The sequence below is a fragment of the Biomphalaria glabrata genome, chromosome 7 (genome assembly GCF_947242115.1).
Source record: "Biomphalaria glabrata chromosome 7, xgBioGlab47.1, whole genome shotgun sequence".
Classification (NCBI taxonomy): domain Eukaryota; kingdom Metazoa; phylum Mollusca; class Gastropoda; family Planorbidae; genus Biomphalaria; species Biomphalaria glabrata.
Window position 1 is genome coordinate 35,819,776 of NC_074717.1, and position 19,613 is coordinate 35,839,388.

At 39.2% G+C, this 19,613-nt stretch overlaps 1 protein-coding gene across 1 annotated transcript; it reads right to left on the reverse strand.

Moving 5' to 3' along the window:
- Positions 1-414: 414 nt before the first annotated feature.
- Positions 415-16,308, reverse strand: LOC106074901 (uncharacterized). The gene is made up of 4 exons (XM_056034372.1): positions 16,215-16,308; positions 15,741-16,046; positions 4,967-5,164; positions 415-727 (listed from the first exon to the last, which is right to left on the reverse strand). The coding sequence occupies exons 2-4, from the start codon at positions 16,001-16,003 to the stop codon at positions 415-417; spliced, it is 774 nt and encodes a 257-aa protein (XP_055890347.1). The 5' UTR covers positions 16,004-16,046; positions 16,215-16,308.
- Positions 16,309-19,613: the final 3,305 nt, after the last annotated feature.

The window sequence follows — 19,613 nt, forward strand, 5'->3', positions numbered from 1 at the left end:
TGCCTTTGCTGCACAGAAAGCACGACGTGAGGCGATATGAATTGAGATTTGTCTCTTATGCATCATTTCGTCGACGGTATTATCCTGGCATCCAGGACACAAGACATAGAGGAAGTCAAAAAAAAAAAAAACGTGACGAGGAAGTGTACTAGATAAAGGACATGAAAGAGCTGGGAAGCCATTAAAAACTAGCAAGAGACTATGGAGAGTGGCGTGTTTTGCTGAGGCCCTATGTTCCACAAGGAACTCAAAGGAAAGATGATGATGATGTTTTGTCTACTCCACTGAATAATTGTTCAATGTTTCAACTTGATCCGAGAATGGGTGTGGGAAAAATAACTTGTACAAACTTTTTACCAAACAAACAGACAGAAAGAAAGAAAGACCGATATAGCTTTGTAAATAAGCATTTATTCACGTGCTTTGAACACTGAAATATGTCCCAGGGTCAGAGATCAGGTTCGCAGACAAATCAAGAAATGGGTTGACACTGAAAAGTTGACATGACCTTGTTGATGTGATCCAGTTAAATGCAGTGCAGAAGTCAGTTGACCTACGACTCAGACATGCCTGGGCACACAAAAAATAATCACTGGTTATTAATGTAGCCATCGGTGTGCCGGTCAGTGCCATGTTTATTTGTCTTTTAAAGTCAATCTCCTCCTTACTAGAGCCACTAACAAATACCTCCATCTCACACGTGTGTAAGAAGTTGCAAGAGCCTAGCCTGAAAAAAAAACACATTTTTTTTATAAAATAGTGAAAGAACTGAAAAATGTTATACTCTAACACAGGGGTTCTCAACCTGTGGGTCGCGACTCCCTTGGGGGTCGATTGACGATTTGACAGGGATCGCCAAAGACCATTGAAAAAATGGATTGTTATTGTCTATTCTTCAATTGCTGTGTGTGTGCGGGGGGGGGGGTCTCGGCTAAGTGGGGGATTGTAAAAAGGGGTCGCCGAGCATAAAAGGTTGAGAACCGCTGCTCTAACATGTATACTGTGTAAACATAAAAGATGTCAAATGTTTTCATCAATCTATCTACAAATCTCTTCTGGTCTATAATTACTACATAAATATATTAGGGTTATCGAATTAACGTTAGATTTATTTAACTCTAAAAATTCAAAGTCATTCGTTCTCTTATTTAAATTAATAGAGTTACTTTATTTCTTTCCCCCTACAAATAACTGCAGCCTTCGTTTCATACAAACTGGTGGCACATGTACCCTTAGTACATAATGTTCTTAGTCTTTTTCTAGATAAAGTGTCAAGGATGTTTACTTTACTTAACAGCACCCCAAAATGGAATAGCCGCTATTAGTTTCGTGTGGTCCGTCCGTCCCGTTTACATCTAAAAAACTAGAAAAGAACATTAAAATAGGACATCATGATATTTTAGAACTTTCTGATACAACGGCCAGTGGCGTCACTAGGGTTGGTGTCACCTGGTGCGGTAAGCACGGGAGTCCCCCTCCCCCCCCCCCCCGGAAAAAGTAATCTCCACTAAAAAAAATAAAATAAAAAACTCTTGTGTATTTTGTTTCTGTTTGTTGAACACTAAAATTGTAAAATAATTAATAAGTTGGTAACACCCGAAAATTGTTTTTGATTCTATTGTAAAAATTCGTTGTTTTTGACAATTTATTAAAAGTTATTACATAAATGAAAAATGTGCAATTAAAGAGTTGAGAAACCTTGAGTTGAACATATTTTGTATTAGAGAGTATTTAAGAGCTCCTTAAGGGAAAGGCTTTAAATTATAGCCTACTAGTGTTTCTCAGCTGCTTCCGAAATGGCAAAGCAAGCACTGAACAGGTTTATGCCCTGCGAAACATTGTCGAGCAAAGCCTGGAATACCAACAAAGGATATTGATCAGTTTTGTAGATTTAAAAAAAGTTTGATAACGTCTCTTGGAGTCACTCTGGAAAATAGCAAGAGAATAAGGCATCTCTCAACAATTAGCCAACAATTAGTCCAGATTCAGCGACGTGCCTAAAGCATATCAATCTGTCGTGTCACAACAGACGGTGGAATTCCTCAACATCGAGACGGATATAAGACTAGGATGTATCTTATAACCATTTCTCTTTCTTGTAGCCATCGAGGATGTCATAAAATACGGGTTCCCATATCGTAAACAAGTTGGATTTTGTATACGACATAGCATTACTTTGAAATACCATTAAATGTATACATGAAATGACGAATAAAGCGTTTTTTCTACATTTCTGAGCCTCAGTAACCAATGCTACGGCGTCTACAACATATTATTTTTTTAATAAAAGGACGATTAGGCCTCCAAGTCAAATAGAATTCAATTTAAAAGGTTTGGGAAATGTTGATACAAACATGTGAGAGCCATTCGAGGTAGCAATTTTTATTTTTAAAAGTTGCATTTTGGAAAAGTGCATTTTTTCCCACTTGAGTGTCATCCTCTGTTGCGTGTTAGCCCTCACTCCCCCCCCGGCCTCCCCCTTGTGACGTCACTGGCAACGGCTACTTTATTTCTTTCCGAAAGTGAACCATTTAATTTTTTAAATTAACTAAGCAAGTAGTTTTTCATAAAAATAGACCATTTGTAACTGAAAAACTTCAAAGAAGGTAAGTTTTTTAAAAAGGACATAGACTTCGCTAACGACGCAGGCACTCATAGATTCGTGCATTAGTTTTGGCATCTAAGGACACAATGGACACAATGGATAAAAGAATCAATGGCTCGTTATAAAATCTATTTTCCATTGATTAACTCATTAAAAATCAAATACTGATTAAAATGTGTGTTGTTGTTTTTTTTAAGATTTTTTTATAGAAACTTCGATTTAGTTGTAAGTTAAAAAAAAAATAACCAAAGATTATCTAAAATGTACAACGGCGTCGAAATTTAGAAAGAAAAGCTTCGTAAAGAGTTCAAATTCTGACTGAATTAGCTTAGCACCTAAAGACTGCATCAAAGTTTTTCCCAGAACAAAACGACTGGACCATTGACCACTGAGCATGACCGAGTATTACAGGTGCACTATTTTAACAGGGATGTTCGCTGAACAAAAACAATCTACCTTCACTGACACACACACACGATTTCTCTCTCTATTTCTTGCTGTGACACGTTTGATTTCCTGTCCATCCCAGTCTATTCTTGAATCTAGCATTTTTTATCAAAAGCTAACAAGATTCTCGAAATAAAGAATCACCCTTTGTGTCAGGATTTTGTGATTTTACCATCACAAAAGAGATACAAGACACCGATAGCAAAGACAAACAGACACAAACACTCTTTTGTTCCCCTGGCAATCAAATCATTAAATAAGAACAATCTGGTATAAACTTTGTCACATGTAAATTATGAGTGAGGCTGGTGTGAATGTACACTTTGGTTTCTTATAGCTATAATATTTTTTGTTTGGTGTAATGCACAAATTGTAAGACAAATTTCCTTACGGATAATAAAGATTATTATTATTATTATTATTTAAGTTCTTCAGTGTTTTATTTCTTTTCATTTTAAACAATTGTCTTCCTTGTTTATCTTTCAGCAATGTGTCTACAACTATTCCCTCTACAGAGCAAGCCTTTTCCCCTAGACAGACGAGAAAGAGGCTATTGGTAGGCATTACGCCGCACCAAAACCACAATCCCGAGGTCATCACATGACAACAACACAAAGCAATTAAAACGAATTCGCAGACATAAGTTCAATTAAAGAGCTTGAATAGACCCGACCAGACAACATCTACTTAACTAGTCGACCGGCGGCTACGCCGCTATTTTGCAGGGCCGGCCTTAGGTGAACGCATTGGGCCCCGCACTTTCATAGGACCCGCGCTAATTCTAGGTGTATAAATTATAAAATTAAACCATTGTATAACTTATAACAGATTTCCCGCGGCCTACTGTTCATTTACAAGGAGCTCCTTAAAGTCTCCTCATATTGCAAAATATACGAAAAAGTCCTGGAAATACAAGAAAATTATTAAAATCTTGAGAAAACTCATACGAATGTCCTGAAATATATATACAAAAAATGTCATTTTGGGGTGTCATTCAATAAGGAAAATGCCAAACCTACGCGCGATAAAAAAAAACGGTATTATCCATAATTTTGGAAACTGGTGAAAGAAGCTTCTCGCACCTCAAACTAATGAAGAATTACTTTAGTTCAACAATTCTTGTAGATAGATAGAAACATTTGTTAATTCTTGCTATTGAGCGTGATTTATGTACGAAATAATTTTTTTTTTTGATATACTGTATGACTTCGCTACAAGCAAGGCTCGTTAAGTTCGTGGGATAACTCTATTTGGAGAAATAAAAGAGTGATCTTTCCTTTACTTCTTCTTCTCGTCCAAACTCTTGAGCGAACAAGAGAATTATATATAGAGATAGATGACTAAATGCATAGACGAATTTATTTTATAATACAAACTCTTAAATTTCACTTATTGTCCGCTTCGAATAGGGCCCCACAATGGTTTAGTCCAGCCCTGCTATTTAGTGACCTGTAAATATACATAGTAGATTACTTGTTCTCTTTCCATGACTTCGTGGTCACAATGGTTAAGTCTGCCGCTGCTGTTTAGTGTTTGTAAAATGTTTGTTCGTAAAATGTTTTACATGTTTCAGATGTTCCTTTAGAGTTGACGATAGTTTACTTCCTAGTCCAAACCTGTCTCTAGACGAAGGGGGATGGGAGCTGTCAGGGTTTGACAGTCCAGCGCGCAGCCATCCGTATCGATTTGTGAATACCCACTTGTTCTCCCCTCCCCCTCTTGTTTTTTTTTGTGGGGTGACTATCCGCAGAAATAAGAGAGTGATCTTTCCTTTCCTTCTCGTCCAAACTCTTGAGGGAAGAAGAGAAGTATATATAAAGATAGTACGGTTCCAGCTGTGTGTACGTATCCAGATTGAATTCTGTTTTTCTAAATTTTCGAATTATTGTTATAATATAAATGAAAATCAATTACCTCATAACAAGACGCACAAACCTGCCAACGATTGGAACAGAACAAGTAAAGTTGAATGTGCTAGCACCCAAAGGATCAGTTTGATGGTAGCAGACTTGGCCAGTTACGTTTGGAAAGTTGGCAAGTTGTCTTGGGTCTTGTTCGAATATATCGATATCAAAGTTTCTTAAAAGGTTTGCAAAATACGTCGTATCTTGTCTATAGAAGAGCAAGCGAAAAAATGTAAATGTTAATTAAAAACCAGATCCAAGTTGATTTATAATTTCAAAACCAACTTAATGATGAAAGAGGTCTGATTATCTAATAGTAATAATTGTTCATAGTCAATACACTGAAACCAAGAAACACTAAGAGAAGAAAGGTCAACAATCTTGTTGGAGTCCCTTACGTGATATTCCGGCCAAGAAGTTGAAACACAAGCTCACACTAAAACATCTTTGAAAACAGATACTTTGCATAATTAATATACAACAGTTTAAACTCAATTAAAGGCATGAGTGAAATTGTATTGGTGTTATTTAAATCAGAGTGAGAATGAATAAGTGGCAAAGAACAAAGCAGCACCCCATTGAACTAGATAACCTTCAGAGGCGCTGGAGATACACCCTTTACAAGTCTGCATCCTACAAAACAAAGGAAAGAGGAAGAGGGGACGACCCAGGAATACATGTTGACCTATGCTCTAACAGGGACCACAGACAGAGATGAGATGAGAAGAAATAAGAGAGAGAGAGAGTGTGTGTGTATGGGAATATGAAAGTGAGTTTGGGAATGAGTTAGTGTGAGTGTGACAGTGAGTTTGAAAATGAGTTAGTGTGAGTGTGACAGTAAGTTTGAAAATGAGTTAGTGTGAGTGTGACAGTGAGTTTGAGAATGAGTTAGTGTGAGTCACTGGCGAATCCAGGGGGGGGCGGTAGGGGCGATCGCCCCCCCCCCACTCGGCCGACCCACCCCCCGAAGGGGGGGACGGGCGAATTTTATTATAGAATTCACACTATTTGTATATAAATTTATTACTTATGTTAAAAATATATATTAATTATTATATTTCAACCTATTTTTATATTATTTCGTCCCCCCTCTAGTATGTTGGCCGATTTGGTGGGATCTGGAGGGGGCGATGGTATCAATCCCGCCCCCCCTCCATACACTTTCGAGTGGGGGGGGGCGGTCCAATTTATTTGTAGAAATCACAGCTTGCTAACAGAATCAATAATAATCTATATAATTAAAACGTGTTACTTATATTTTAACCGATCTTTATATTATGTCGTTCCCTGTTTGCCGATTGGTGTGGGGGGGGGGGGGGAGGAGAATACCTCTTCTGCCCTTCCCACCTAAACCCTTTGAGTGGGGGAAGCCGGTCCGTTTTTATGGAGAAATCATAGTTTGTGAACAAAATTAGTTGAATTAATATATACATTTTATATTATGTCGCTCCCTTTCTGGTATTTTGGCCGATTCGGTGGGGTGGGGGGGGGGGGGAACGATTGCATGTACTGCCCTCCCCACTCTAGGCCTCTGAGTGCTGAGGGGCGGTCCTATTTTTGTGGAGAATCATAGTTTGTGAACAAAATTAGTTGAATATCTATATAATATAAACTACGTATTGATATGTGACCCATTGTATATTATGTCGTACCACAATCTAATCTCAAATTGTATCATTAGTAAATTTAAATGAAAAAGGGTTGTACCAGTTGGGAGGGGCAATACATGCATTCGCATTTTCCCCATGGGACAAACCAATACTTTTTTTTTGTATTATAGTTAAGAAATTACGAAATTAAAAAAATATGTCAGTAATATAATCTATATATACCATGGGCGTAGCCAGGATTTTTTTTTCGGGGGGGGGGGGGGGGTTTTGGGGGGGTAAATTTTTTTCTCCCCCCCCCCCGACCCCCCCCCCCCCCCGGGCGAAAAAAAAATTATATGTATTTATGTGTGTGTGTGTGTGTGTACATAATCTTTATTACATTCTGACCCTTCATTCTTTCGGAAGACGTTTATTATGCCCTAGAATAGGTTCTTCCGTGAGTTAGTGAAAAAATTGTAGATTCCCCGACATTACTAGCAAAGGGGTCTGGGGGAGCGCTAGGAGCTCCCCCAGCGCGGGGCGAAGCCCCGCCGCCAAGCACTATTTCTGATATTGAAAACCAACAAAATGCATATTCTGAGGTATCTACAGTGCATTTTCCTGCTATTAAAAAGTTCTATTTAAAAAACCTAATGTGCTATTCTTACTGACTTAGACCCTCCCTCGTCGTTCGGCGCATTTGCCATCAAGCTGATCCCATAAAATTGTGAACTCCCCGCCACTATTAGCAAAGGGGTCTGGGGGAGCGCTAGGAGCTCCCCTAGCGCGGGGGGAAGCCCCGCCGCCAAGCACTATTTCTGGTATTGAAAGCCAACAAAATGCATATTCTGAGGTATCTACAGTCCATTTTAATGCTATTAAAAAGTTCTATTTAAAAAACCTAATGTGCTATTCTTACTGACTTAGACCCTCCCTCGTCGTTCGGCGCATTTGCCATCAAGCTGTTTCCATAAAATTGTGGACTCCCCGCCATTATTAGCAAAGGGGTCTGGGGGAGCGCTAGGAGCTCCCCTAGCGCGGGGGGAAGCCCCGCCGCCAAGCACTATTTCTGGTATTGAAAGCCAACAAAATGCATATTCTGAGGTATCTACAGTCCATTTTAATGCTATTAAAAAGTTCTATTTAAAAAACCTAATGTGCTATTCTTACTGACTTAGACCCTCCCTCGTCGTTCGGCGCATTTGCCATCAAGCTGTTTCCATAAAATTGTGAACTCCCCGCCATTATTAGCAAAGGGGTCTGGGGGAGCGCTAGGAGCTCCCCTAGCGCGGGGGGAAGCCCCGCCGCCAAGCACTATTTCTGGTATTGAAAACCAACAAAATGCATATTCTGAGGTATCTACAGTCCATTTTAATGCTATTAAAAAGTTTTATTTCAAAAACCTAATGTGCTATTCTTACTGACTTAGATCCTCCCACGCCGTTCGGAGCATTTGACGTCAAGCAGTTTCCATAAAAATCTGTCACTGGTAATGTCTGAAGCCTCTTCCCACCTACCATGAGGACCTCCATGAATGAGTGGCGTCAAGTTGTACTAGGATATCATTGCAACTCTTCTTATGCGTAATTCATTTTGTCGGAGAACATGTCCCGCAAACCTCATGCGTCGTTCTCTCACAATCTTACTAAGGGGTGGACCCCCAGTTCTACATAGGATTTACTTGATTTGGATCCGATCTCTATAACCGACTACTGAAATCTGTCTTAGCCATCTTTGTTGAGTTATATTTAGTGTTTTTCAATTTCGGTAGATGACTATTCACTGCAGTTTATTAATGGAGCCCTGCCACTGGTAAAAATGTGTAACCTCTCTTGAATACGCTCTTGGAATTAAGTGACTGTAGTTTACTTTAGATTTTATATCGAAAAAAGAAGTTTTATCGTCAAAATCTTCTGTTGGGGGTTTTCCACCTCAAAATGCTCTGTAGGGTGGTTTAAACTCAAAACCATCTGGAGGGGTTTTCAACTTTAAAAAAAAAAGCCATCTGTAGAAGAAACTCAAAACCCCCGATTGGCTTGGCTACGCTCAAATAATTTTAGTGTGTAATTTGCTTTTTTTTTATATTGAAGATGTATTTTTAGCACCAAACCCCTCTGAATGGGGGTTTAAACTCAAAACCCCATTCGGCAACGCTCATAGCATTTTGAGTGCGTAATTTGCTTTTTTTCTTACACTGAAGATGGCGGGGGGTTTAAACTCAAAACCCCTTTGACTACGCTCATAGATTTTAGAGTGAGTAATTTTCTTTTATTTATATTGAAGAGGTACTTTTTAGCTTCAAACTCCACTGGAGGGGAGTTTAAACTCAAAACCCCATAGACTACATTCATAACATTTTTAGTGTATAATTTGCTTTTTTTAAATTATTAAATAGAGGTATTTTTTTCCTTCAAAACTGAGTCGAAACCCATTTAGCTACGCTCATAACATTTTGAGTGCGTAAATAGCTTTTTTTTATATTAAAGAGGGGTTTTATCGTAAATTTTAGACGGGGTTTTAAAATCAAAATCTTCCTTACTGTGCTCTTGGAATTAGGGGATTTTCGTTTGCATTTTTTTTTGTTTTGTTTTATAGAAGAGTGGGAGTTAACTGCAAAAACCCCAGGTAGGGGGTTTAAAACTCAAAATCCCTGGTAGGGGGTTTTAAACTCAAAACCCCTAGTAGGGGTTTTTAAACTCGAACCGCTCTGGTAGGGGTTTTAAACTCGAACCCCCCTGGTAGGGGTTTTTTAACTCGAACCCCCCTGGTAGGGGTTTTTAAACTCGAACCCCTCTGGTAGGGGTTTTTAAACTCGAACAGCTCTGGTAGGGGTTTTAAACTCGAACCCCCCTGGTAGGGGTTTTTAAACTCGAACCCCCCTGGTAGGGGTTTTTAAACTCGAACCCCCCTGGTAGGGGGTTTTAAACTCAAAACCCCTTTGGTTGTGCTAGGGCAAGTGATGGTTTAGTATTAAAATCTCACCTAAAATAAACAAAATCAAAGCAAAAAATCAGTCACTAAATTCCGACTGGGGGGGGGGATTTCAATTCGGGGGGGGGGGGGTTTGAACCCCAAGAACCCCCCCCCTGGCTACGCCCATGATATATACTATAAATTAAATTCTTATATCGAGTCGCCCCACTGTGACGAACCGTTTTAGCTCACTCAAGATATCACTCAGGTCTAAGCATTTAATTAATTTATTTACTCGCTATTAATCATCAATTTTATTAATTTAGCCAATCAAGCGCTAAAAACACAGCTACCACCCCTCCAATCCAACCCCACCCCTTTGGCATCGATGTCACATTTTACTATCCCCGCTTTGACACGTGTCACACTAGACTCTTGACAAGAGTACACTCCCTCCATCTATCGTGGCAAACATCCGTTGACCCCCTCCCCCCCTTCCGGGAGCGGCTGGTCACTTCAAAGTGCCCATTCAACTCAACGCCTCGGGCAACGCTGTTCGTCTAGCACTAGCCATTATCATAATATAATCTCCCTTGATGTGCCGAGCTCTGATAATCTCCCCTTCATAATCCACCTGACCACCTGGGATGATTTCCTGGACTTTCAACTCGCGCCTTCGCGCAATGTCTATCTCCCGGAAACGCCGTCACGGTCAAGCGAGGATCTCTTTGTCAAAGACGCCAGATAGTCTAGACCACCTTTGCACTTATCTCCCGCCACTCACCCCCCCCCCTTTCTATCCACGTGTATATGGACAAACTTCATCGTCCGATCTCATTCACGCTGGAGAGCCCACAGGGAGCACATCTATCTCTTGCTTGAGCTCTAGACTATTTTCATTCCCTTATTTCACTTGGATTGGTGGTATGTAACTTAGTAAAGTGCTTGAGAACCATTTTACTTAGTAATATATATATATATTTGTGCATTTATTACTACATTATTTGTGTATATATTTGTGCATTCTTATCATGGATGATGTAAGTAGATTACTGTATACTTATATTTTATATCATGACCTTTATGGCTAAATGTTCAAGCCATTTGGACCAGAATTTATTACCAATTCTTACCAGATGTATTTAGCTCTTTAACTATCATTAATTTGACTCTGATATATTAGCGCTCAGCACGAGCCTTCAATATATTATTATTGATTAATTCCTTGGCAGGGAATTATCAAGACACTTATGTAAACATGTCTTATTACTGAGTATGTATTTACTTATGCTCTATGTTTACTTAGGTGAGAGCACGGGCGAGTATCAGACGTTGATCTCCCCTTCCCCTTTCATCTCATTTATCTTAGTGATGCATGTACTTGCTACTCACCGTGATTGGTGAACGTCACCTGTATTACTTATCATATATCACTTACTACTGTTTGTTATTTCCCTTTATGGGAGTCCCATTATTATTGTTATCTCCCTTGATGGGACACTATATTCATTTGTTATGCCCCTTTAACAATTATGAAACTAGCTTATAGTTTCTATACATCAGTCTGAAGATGTCCTTCACGGAAAGGCATCTACCTCCCAGTGTTATCATTATGGCTAAACCGACGCATACATCATATCGTTGCAGCTTTTATCTATAGGCTACATCCGCCTGAAATCTTAGCAACCTAAAGCTGATAGCAGATTTGCTGGCACCAGATCTGTAGACATCAGACCTACTCATCCTTCAAGAGTCCAAGTAACAACGCTAGCCACAGACTCGTCACTGGCTTAACTGATTGGTAGACGCAGCTTAGCTCTGCAACCATACAAGTTGGACTGCACACGAAGCCTGGATCCACTTCGCCAGCCCACCAGCAGACAGCATCAGTACCAGCCACACCAGTCTCACCAGTGCAGCACAGGACCGAAAGCTAAGCAACCAGCCTAATGACCACTTGGTTCCAATATCTGATGATGATAGTCTTATATATGTAAATAAGCTAGATCCCATACTAGCAACTGTACAGCATTTCACCTTTCATTATCTTATTTTGTATAATAAACTGTACATATTTTACATCTAAATACAGCATTCGTTGCCTGCATTATAACGCTGTGCTTGTAGTTTATATGTGCAAGTAAGGATTCTCAAACCATAAAAATCCCCTAGACACCCAAAACGGCCAATACTTTAATCCGACTTGTCACACCCACCCCTATTCTTTAATGCCAAATGCAATCTTTAGCAGAAATTATTAAAGGAGGGTGGATTAATCGTTTTCACTCTATCGCCCCTCCTATTTCCAGACAGAGTTTATGTAATTTCACATGAATTTATCATAATTATTTAAAGAACGACTTTGCATTGGAAAAGTTAGAATTCAAACGAAATTTTTCAGTATATGAGTCACGATTGAGATGAGTTCTAAATTTAAATAGTGTATTCATAGTCGCCTTTTACCAACCTTTACTCAATCTGATATTTTTCTAGTTAAATAAATTTGGGCTATAACTCACAATTTATACTTTAATTTTCTTGAATACTATTTATCGAATTTTTTTTTTTCGGCGGCTATCCTCAAAGCCAAAATCTAACTATGTTGGGTATCTAATCTTTTCAAGGAACAAATCGGTTTTATTTACAATGTATTAAGGGCCTATAAATTCATATTAGAATATTTTTCAAGTACAACATTATTCAAAAGGTCCTTTTTTAATAGTATAGTATAGTCGTCTTCCTGCCGTAGGACATCTGTGAGACCAGGAAACATTGTCCTGACGTTCAATGTAGCCAGTCACATGATAGGAATTTTCTTTTTCATTTTCTCCTTTTGTTGCTTGGTGCAAGTTTTCAGACTACTTGTCGTTTTAAACTAAGCTCTAAGCATCCATTACAGCAGGCTGTGGCGGATCAGCACCTAGTCTTTGGGCTGCCCAGGTTGGCGGTAGCTGATCAGTGAGGCGCGAAGACCTCTCCCACCGTCTGAGACAACCCGTTGCGTCCATACATTACGCCAATCAAGTTGGACTTATAGCACGTAACTGTTGTCTCCCGTGTTGTTTTAGCCGCTTTGCAGTAGCACCAGAGTTTCCTCTCCGGGGCGCATTCCTGGGCTTTGGATAAAGGGGTCATGTGTGGCCCATGCGTCATGATCCCTCTCTCGACCTTGCTGATGTGATCCAAAGGAACGCATCGCATTACATTTGGCACCAACTCTGTTGCAGAAGCTGCAGGGGGAAATTTCATAGTTGATACTCTCGCCGCCTAAGGGGCTTTTCCTCGAGGTTATCTCCTGAAGCCTTATTACCGCAAAGCAGCGGGGGTTTAAAGTCAGAGTACTTCTCTCCTAGATAAATTGCCTTACTAGACTGACGAGCTCCATCTGCCCAAAGCTCCTTGTTTTGTGGCGCCAGGTATCCACCTGTTAGTAAAAGCAGTTTCGCCGGACTTAGTATCTAAGCCACACGAGTAGTAAGTACTTAGTAGTCAGAGGCTATCTGAGATGCGTGACTTTAGAAGTATTTTATAGACAATGGGAGCTTATCCCCATTGACACCCCCTGGCTATGACAAACCTTTGGAAAAAGCAAGTGTGCCCCGCTCAAGTCAAAAGATGGCTCAATCATTAGTGATCGTGCACTGCAAATGTAGCGATGGGTAGAGGGCTATGCAGAACTTTACCAGATTGAAAAGGCCATCTTGCCAACTGCTTTGTCTAAGCACTTACAGGTTTGGGAGAATTAGACAAAACACCCTCTGTAAAGGAACTGAGCACAGCCATTGACATGCTTGCACGCGGGAAAGCACTTGGAAGAGATGGTATTCCCGCAGAAGCCATTTAGGCTGGAAAGCATGCCCTAATCAAGCCACTCCATGAACTGCTAAGTTTTTGCTTGGAGCAAGGAATAATCCCCCCGGAAATGGAATAATGCTAACATAGTAACAGTTTACAGAAAATAAAGGCGACCGATCCAATTGTAAAAGTTATAGAGGCTTCTCACTTCTCAGTATAGTTGGGAAGGCTTATGCCAGAGTAATACTGAAGTGGCTGCAGATCTTGGCAGAACGAGTTAACCCATAATCGCAGTGTGGCTTTTGGGCCGGTAGATCCACAACAGATATGATCTTCTCCCTGCGGCAGCTACAGGAGAAAAGCAGAGAACAAAATCAGTCCCTCTTTATAGCTTTTATTGACAGTATTAACTTCCTCCCCCGCAAAGAACAATCTACAATCTTCCAACTAAGAACAGGACACACACCACTATTAAATTACCACCTGAACAAAATAAACTCCACACAACTACCCCTTTGCAGACATTGCGCCCACCCCTTTGAAACCGTAAACCATATCCTCTTTGAATGCCCCTCCCTAATCCACCTTAGGCAGACCCTACTTCCACTACAGCCCAACATAACCAACACCCTTTACGGCAGTGCTGAACAGCTGAATAAAACAGCACACTTTTTTTCCTTGGCACAGTCTGCAAAAGAGCTCACAGCTCAGCAGCAATAAAGCTGGCTAGAAGAAGAAGAAGAAGAAGAATAGCTTTTATTGACTTGACCAAGGCGTTTGATCTTGTCAACAGAGCAGGCTTATTTTCCGTATTAGAGAAAATTGACTGTCCAAACAAACTACGGAAACTAGTGTCAGCTTTTAATGAAAATATGCAAGGCATCGTACAGTTTGACAGTTCGCATTCTAGGCCATTCTCCGACAAGAACGGAGTAAAACATGGATGTGTTCTGGCTCCAACACTATTCCGCATCTTCCTTTCAGTTGTACTAACCAACGCTTTTAAATACCTGGTAGATGGAGTATATATCCACAGTAGATCCACAGTAGATCGGATAGAAAGTTATTTAACCTGGCATGCCTTTAAGCTAAAGCTAAGAAACGGCGTATCTTGATTAGGGAACTGCTGTTTGATGCCGCACTGATATCTAATTCACAAGAAGTATTGCAGAGGCTTGTGAATGCTTTGGCAGCTGTTTGTCTAGAGTTAAACTCTACAATACGTCTTTCCAAGTCCGAAATCCTGGTGCAGGAATTCACATACTTGGGAACAACAATAGCCAGCAACCTAGATTTAGACACTGAGCTGACAAAAAAAATAGAAAGGCTTCTGCAGAAATGGCAAAATTCAAAAATCCTGATCTACTATACCTGCCTTTTGAGCATACAACTTATGGCAGTGAAGGCTGGGCAACTTACATGCGTCAAGTACACAGGTTAAATAGCTTCTACTTACGCTGCCTGCAATGCATACTGTGCAACTCTTGGTGGGATCGTGTCACCAACCAGGACGTTTCGCAACGGGCCAATAGGCACATCATCTATGCTTTCCTTCAAAAGAGAAGACTACGATGGCTCGGTCATGTCACTTGCATGCCAGATGGTAGAATCCCTAAAGACATCCTATACGCTGAGCTTGCAGAGGGAGTCAGACCCAAGGGCCGTCCAAGACTAACCTACAGAGATGTCTGCAAGCGAGACATGACAGCAACGGGCATCGACCAAAGTATGTGGGAGGAGATAGCCCAAGACCGGACAGCATGGAGGCAGACTGTACGTGATGGTATGAACTTCCCCGAGTGCAAAAGAAACAAAGCTGCCTCAGTCAAGAGAAAGAAAAAGAAAGTTGCCCTGTCAACTAGTCCTAGGACAGATGCATATACATGCACGAACTGTGGCAAAGTCTGCCGCTCCAGAATTGGCTTGATCAGTCACTCTAGATTCTGCCCCATCTCAGAAAGTAACTAAAACCAGTGACTCATCTGGGCGCATCCATTGTCTTCCAAGACAGAAGGAGCCATATATAGTTTAGTCCAAATTTAAAATTTTGTCATATTATACGCAAAATAATTGCTCTTACGGTGAAATAATCAGCTTCGTACAGGAGACATCGTCTTTTTATTTTGTGTTGTTTTTTACCCTTAGGGTGTGTTGAAACAACTTGAACACAATGGAATGTAAAACTAAAGAATGACATACATAAAGGAGGCCCGGTGGCTAAGAGGTAAAGCGCTTCGGTTCAAATCCTAGTGAAGTCAGGGATTTTTTAATTTCGGGATCTTAGGGCCCCTCTGAGTCCAACCAGCTTTACTGGGTACCTGCCATTAGTTGGGGAAAAGTTGTGCCGGCCACGACACCATCGTTAACAATAGGCCACAGAAACAGATGATGCGTTCTAGACTACAAGGTCTGAAAGCGGAACTTTTATAGATAATATAATAAAGAAACATTTAAACGATTTTAAAAAAAATTGCTTAGTATATTTACCTATTTGTTAGTTGTATTTTCTCAATCACAAATTGACCTCGCAAATCCACCATCCACCATGGGATTACCTCACACAAAGTGTGATGACAATGTCCGTTGCCCATATACGGGTTATAGTTGGCATCCACTCCCAGGAAGGCGAAGCAATTATCGAAGGTACTACTCTGTATTGCAGGTTTGAATCGAGCGGCGTTGTAAAGTCCAAATGTCTTTATGACCATGGTCAGTACGAGAAAGGCAATGAATTTGCATACAGCAGTCATCTTAGTTATTTCAGAGAACAGCTGATCTTTTGATTTAGCTGACCTTTTAATAAAGTAAATAATGTGATATTTTAAATAATCAATGGAGAAATGAAAAATTCATTACTGTCTATCTATCTATCTATCTATCTATCTATCTATCTATCTATCTTTCTGTCTGTCTGTTTGTCTGTCAGTCTATCTAACTGTCTGTCTGTCTATCTATACTTACTTAACGAAGACTTTATTCAAAATTGGTCTTTTCAATATTTAAAGAAATGTAATTGCAGAAATGACCGGTTAAAAGAAAAGCAACAACATTAACCCATATGGACTGAACTATTTAAGAAACAGAAGAAAACCTAAACATTTCTAATACAGCTTTTGTACAATTGATTAATCACTAATCCTATAGATGTTTTTTACATGCCTACAATAAATTGATTGCTATTGATTGCATAAAATTTTTCACGATCTATGAATGTGACGTATTAAATTAGACAGGGGTGGGCAACCTTTTTCTACTGAGGGCCGCATAAAAATAAATTAGAATGGGGGGCCGCATATTTATTTATATATAAAATATGTTCTTACAACTTAGAAAAATACGCTAGCTAAATATCTTTTAATTTTCATGTATACTGTATTTCATACATTTTGATTTTTCTTTACTCTCCCGGTTGAGGAATTACAATTTAACTTTATGAATGTTGTTTGTATTTTATTATTGTCTTTTTACATCAGAACTTTTCCCCACAAATGTACAGTTGTACTTAATGTTTACGGGGGCGCTGTGGCTGGTGGTTAAGCAGCGGTATTCCGAACCTGGGGTCGTGGATTCGAATGTCGATGAACACTGGGATTTGAAAATTCGAGATTTTTAAGGCGCTCCTGGATCATCCCAACTCAACCTGACCTTAATTGGAGAAAATAAAGGCGTCGATCGTGATGGCCACATGATAGCCTGCTTGTTTATCGTTAGCCATAGAAACATATGACTTAAACATCATCATAAAATAACTCTAGATTGCAATGTCTAAAAGGGAAACTTTATTTTTTCATTTGGCTGTTTACAAGCGTAGATAATATCCGGACTGTGGAACTAGCTTAAAAGTTGTTATCCCTGTTACTGCTGTCAAATTACAATCAGTAATCATCGACATACTTCCTCACAGATGTAAGTGGATCCAAAGAATTTCAAAGTTTAGCTTCAAACTTTTTTAAAGTGTGGAAATATAGCTTCTGGCACTCATAAAATTCTCGCAGAAGAATTGAGTGTAATTTTTCTTTCAAGTCATAAATTGATTGAGGATATATCCTCTGAAACTGTATAAGTGATAGGAATCTATAGATAATTAAAATTATTTTTTTTTTAATATATATGCAATTTTTACAGGTATAATCTGTGGGCACGTCTGATGTATATAGGTGTCAGCGGGCCGCTTAAAATTCTGGTGGGCAGCATGTGGCCCGCGGAGCGTTATTGCCCACCCCTGAATTAGCGAGACAATTGATATGCACATTCTTACATTCTATTGTTTATGCCCCCATTGAGAGAGTCGATACAAAGGCTCGACAAATCGATTGGACTCGAACATTGCCGATGTGTCAAAAACCCAAGTCTCTTACTTCTTTTGTCTTAACCTGCTGTTGGGCAACATCTAAAAGAACACAGTTCATTATAGATTTCAACATTCTTTTGTTTCTACTTAAGAACATGGGAAAATAGAAGAGCTCCTGGGTGTATTTAAATGTATTACAAAAACTTATTTCGGTCTTTACCTATTACCAAGGCATATAACAAGTTTATAATACAAAGATTTTAAAGATAACAAGAAAAAAAAATACATTTGTTAAAAAGACAATGCCTCTATATTAGGCCTACAACTTAAAATGAAAAGAGTAGAGTTTTTCCGGGAGTGGCTGAAAAGCTAGTAATTCATTTCCAAACAATATACACCAACTGTCAAATTTCTAAAAAAATTCATTAGAGCCGTTTTCGAGAACAAGAAATGTTTTTCTCTAACGGGTAATACGTCTTCGAGTCGTTACGCTTCATCGAAGAATTGAATAAATTAATGTTAGGAAAGATCGTGCGCATTGTCTTCTAAGTCTTTATCTACAGTCCTATCAATCAAACATTTAAAAGTGTAGTAGATTTATTCATTCGCTTATAGGATTCTCGCAAAGGGGGGGGGGGTCGAGGGGAGTGAACTCAGTCCTCAACAGGACTCGAACGCAGGCCCCCCACGGTTCGGAAGCCAAGCGTTTTACCACTCAGCCACCGAGCCTGTCTATAAGCTGTATTTAGTTTGTCGTAAAAATGTCAAATAAAGTCAAATGTTTTTTTTTTAAGTTTTCTATTTGTTCTTGTTATCAATTACCAATACTTAAAATTCATATTTCATGAGTTACGTGCCTTCGGATTCAACATAAAATAATTATAAAATCACTCCCTGAATACAATGTTAGCTAATTTATTAGTATCAGTATTGTTGATTTCATTCATATATTAATTACAACTTTTAATATACTACGTCTATGGTTTTCTCAGTTTAAAAAATAAGTAATGCTCATCTAATACTTATTGACATGTTGAAATCAAGTAATATTATATGTTTTTATCCTAGTCAATGAAATGAGACAACCAACGATATTATAAATATAACATTCTGAAAATAGTATCCTTTCAGATATGTTTGGATTGTATAATAAGTAGTCATTGTTCAGTAGTATAGACTTTGTTGTTGTATTATGCAGTTCACTCTTACAAACGTGACTCTTGTTTTGGGAGGTTGCTATTATTGGCCTCCTGGACGTGCTATATGCACGTTGGACTGTCGTTCGGACTTCTCAATGGTCAATTGCTCATACCCTGCTCGCTGCCCTCCCTCGTCGTCCTGCGGGAGGTTTGAACTAGGAAGTAGATTATCTTCAACTCTGAAGGAACACAGAACACAGTAAACATGTCAAACATTTGACAAAACAAACAACATCGTGTACGCAGTGTTACTATTGACCTCCACGACACGCGAAGATAAGAAGAAATACTGAGCACAAAGCTTTACAATGCAGAGCCAAACAAAAGAGTAAACTTTTAAAACTACTAAATTGCATATAAATCAAAGATGATGCGGATTTTCACAGTAGTCTGACCAACAAAACTGTAGAACTGCACGATACAATATGTAAGACTTTGTAAAGTCTTGTTATCTCTTTTGTCCTTTAGAAAGATAATTGTAATCGATGGCCTTACACCAAGTACATAAGCAAAAAAATCCCAATATCGAAATGCTGTAAATAACGGTGACTTCTATAAAGGGAAGTTATTCAGCTTATACCACCATATCAATCAAGTACTATTTCTTTCCCTTGTTGGAGATAACCAAACAACATAGTTAATTACCCATAGTTAAATACCTAATTGGTTAATTTTTTTTTCATTGATTCTTGTTTTGTCGGGTAAATTTATTTTTTTTCACAATTTCAGCTTGATCCGAGAAATGTTGTAGTAATAACGTGTACAAAGTTTGTTCCAGACAGACAGACATACAGACAGATATAGAGTGAGGTGATATAAGCTTTGTAAAAAGCAAGACACGTCCTCCTGTCGCCGGATAATCCTATGTGT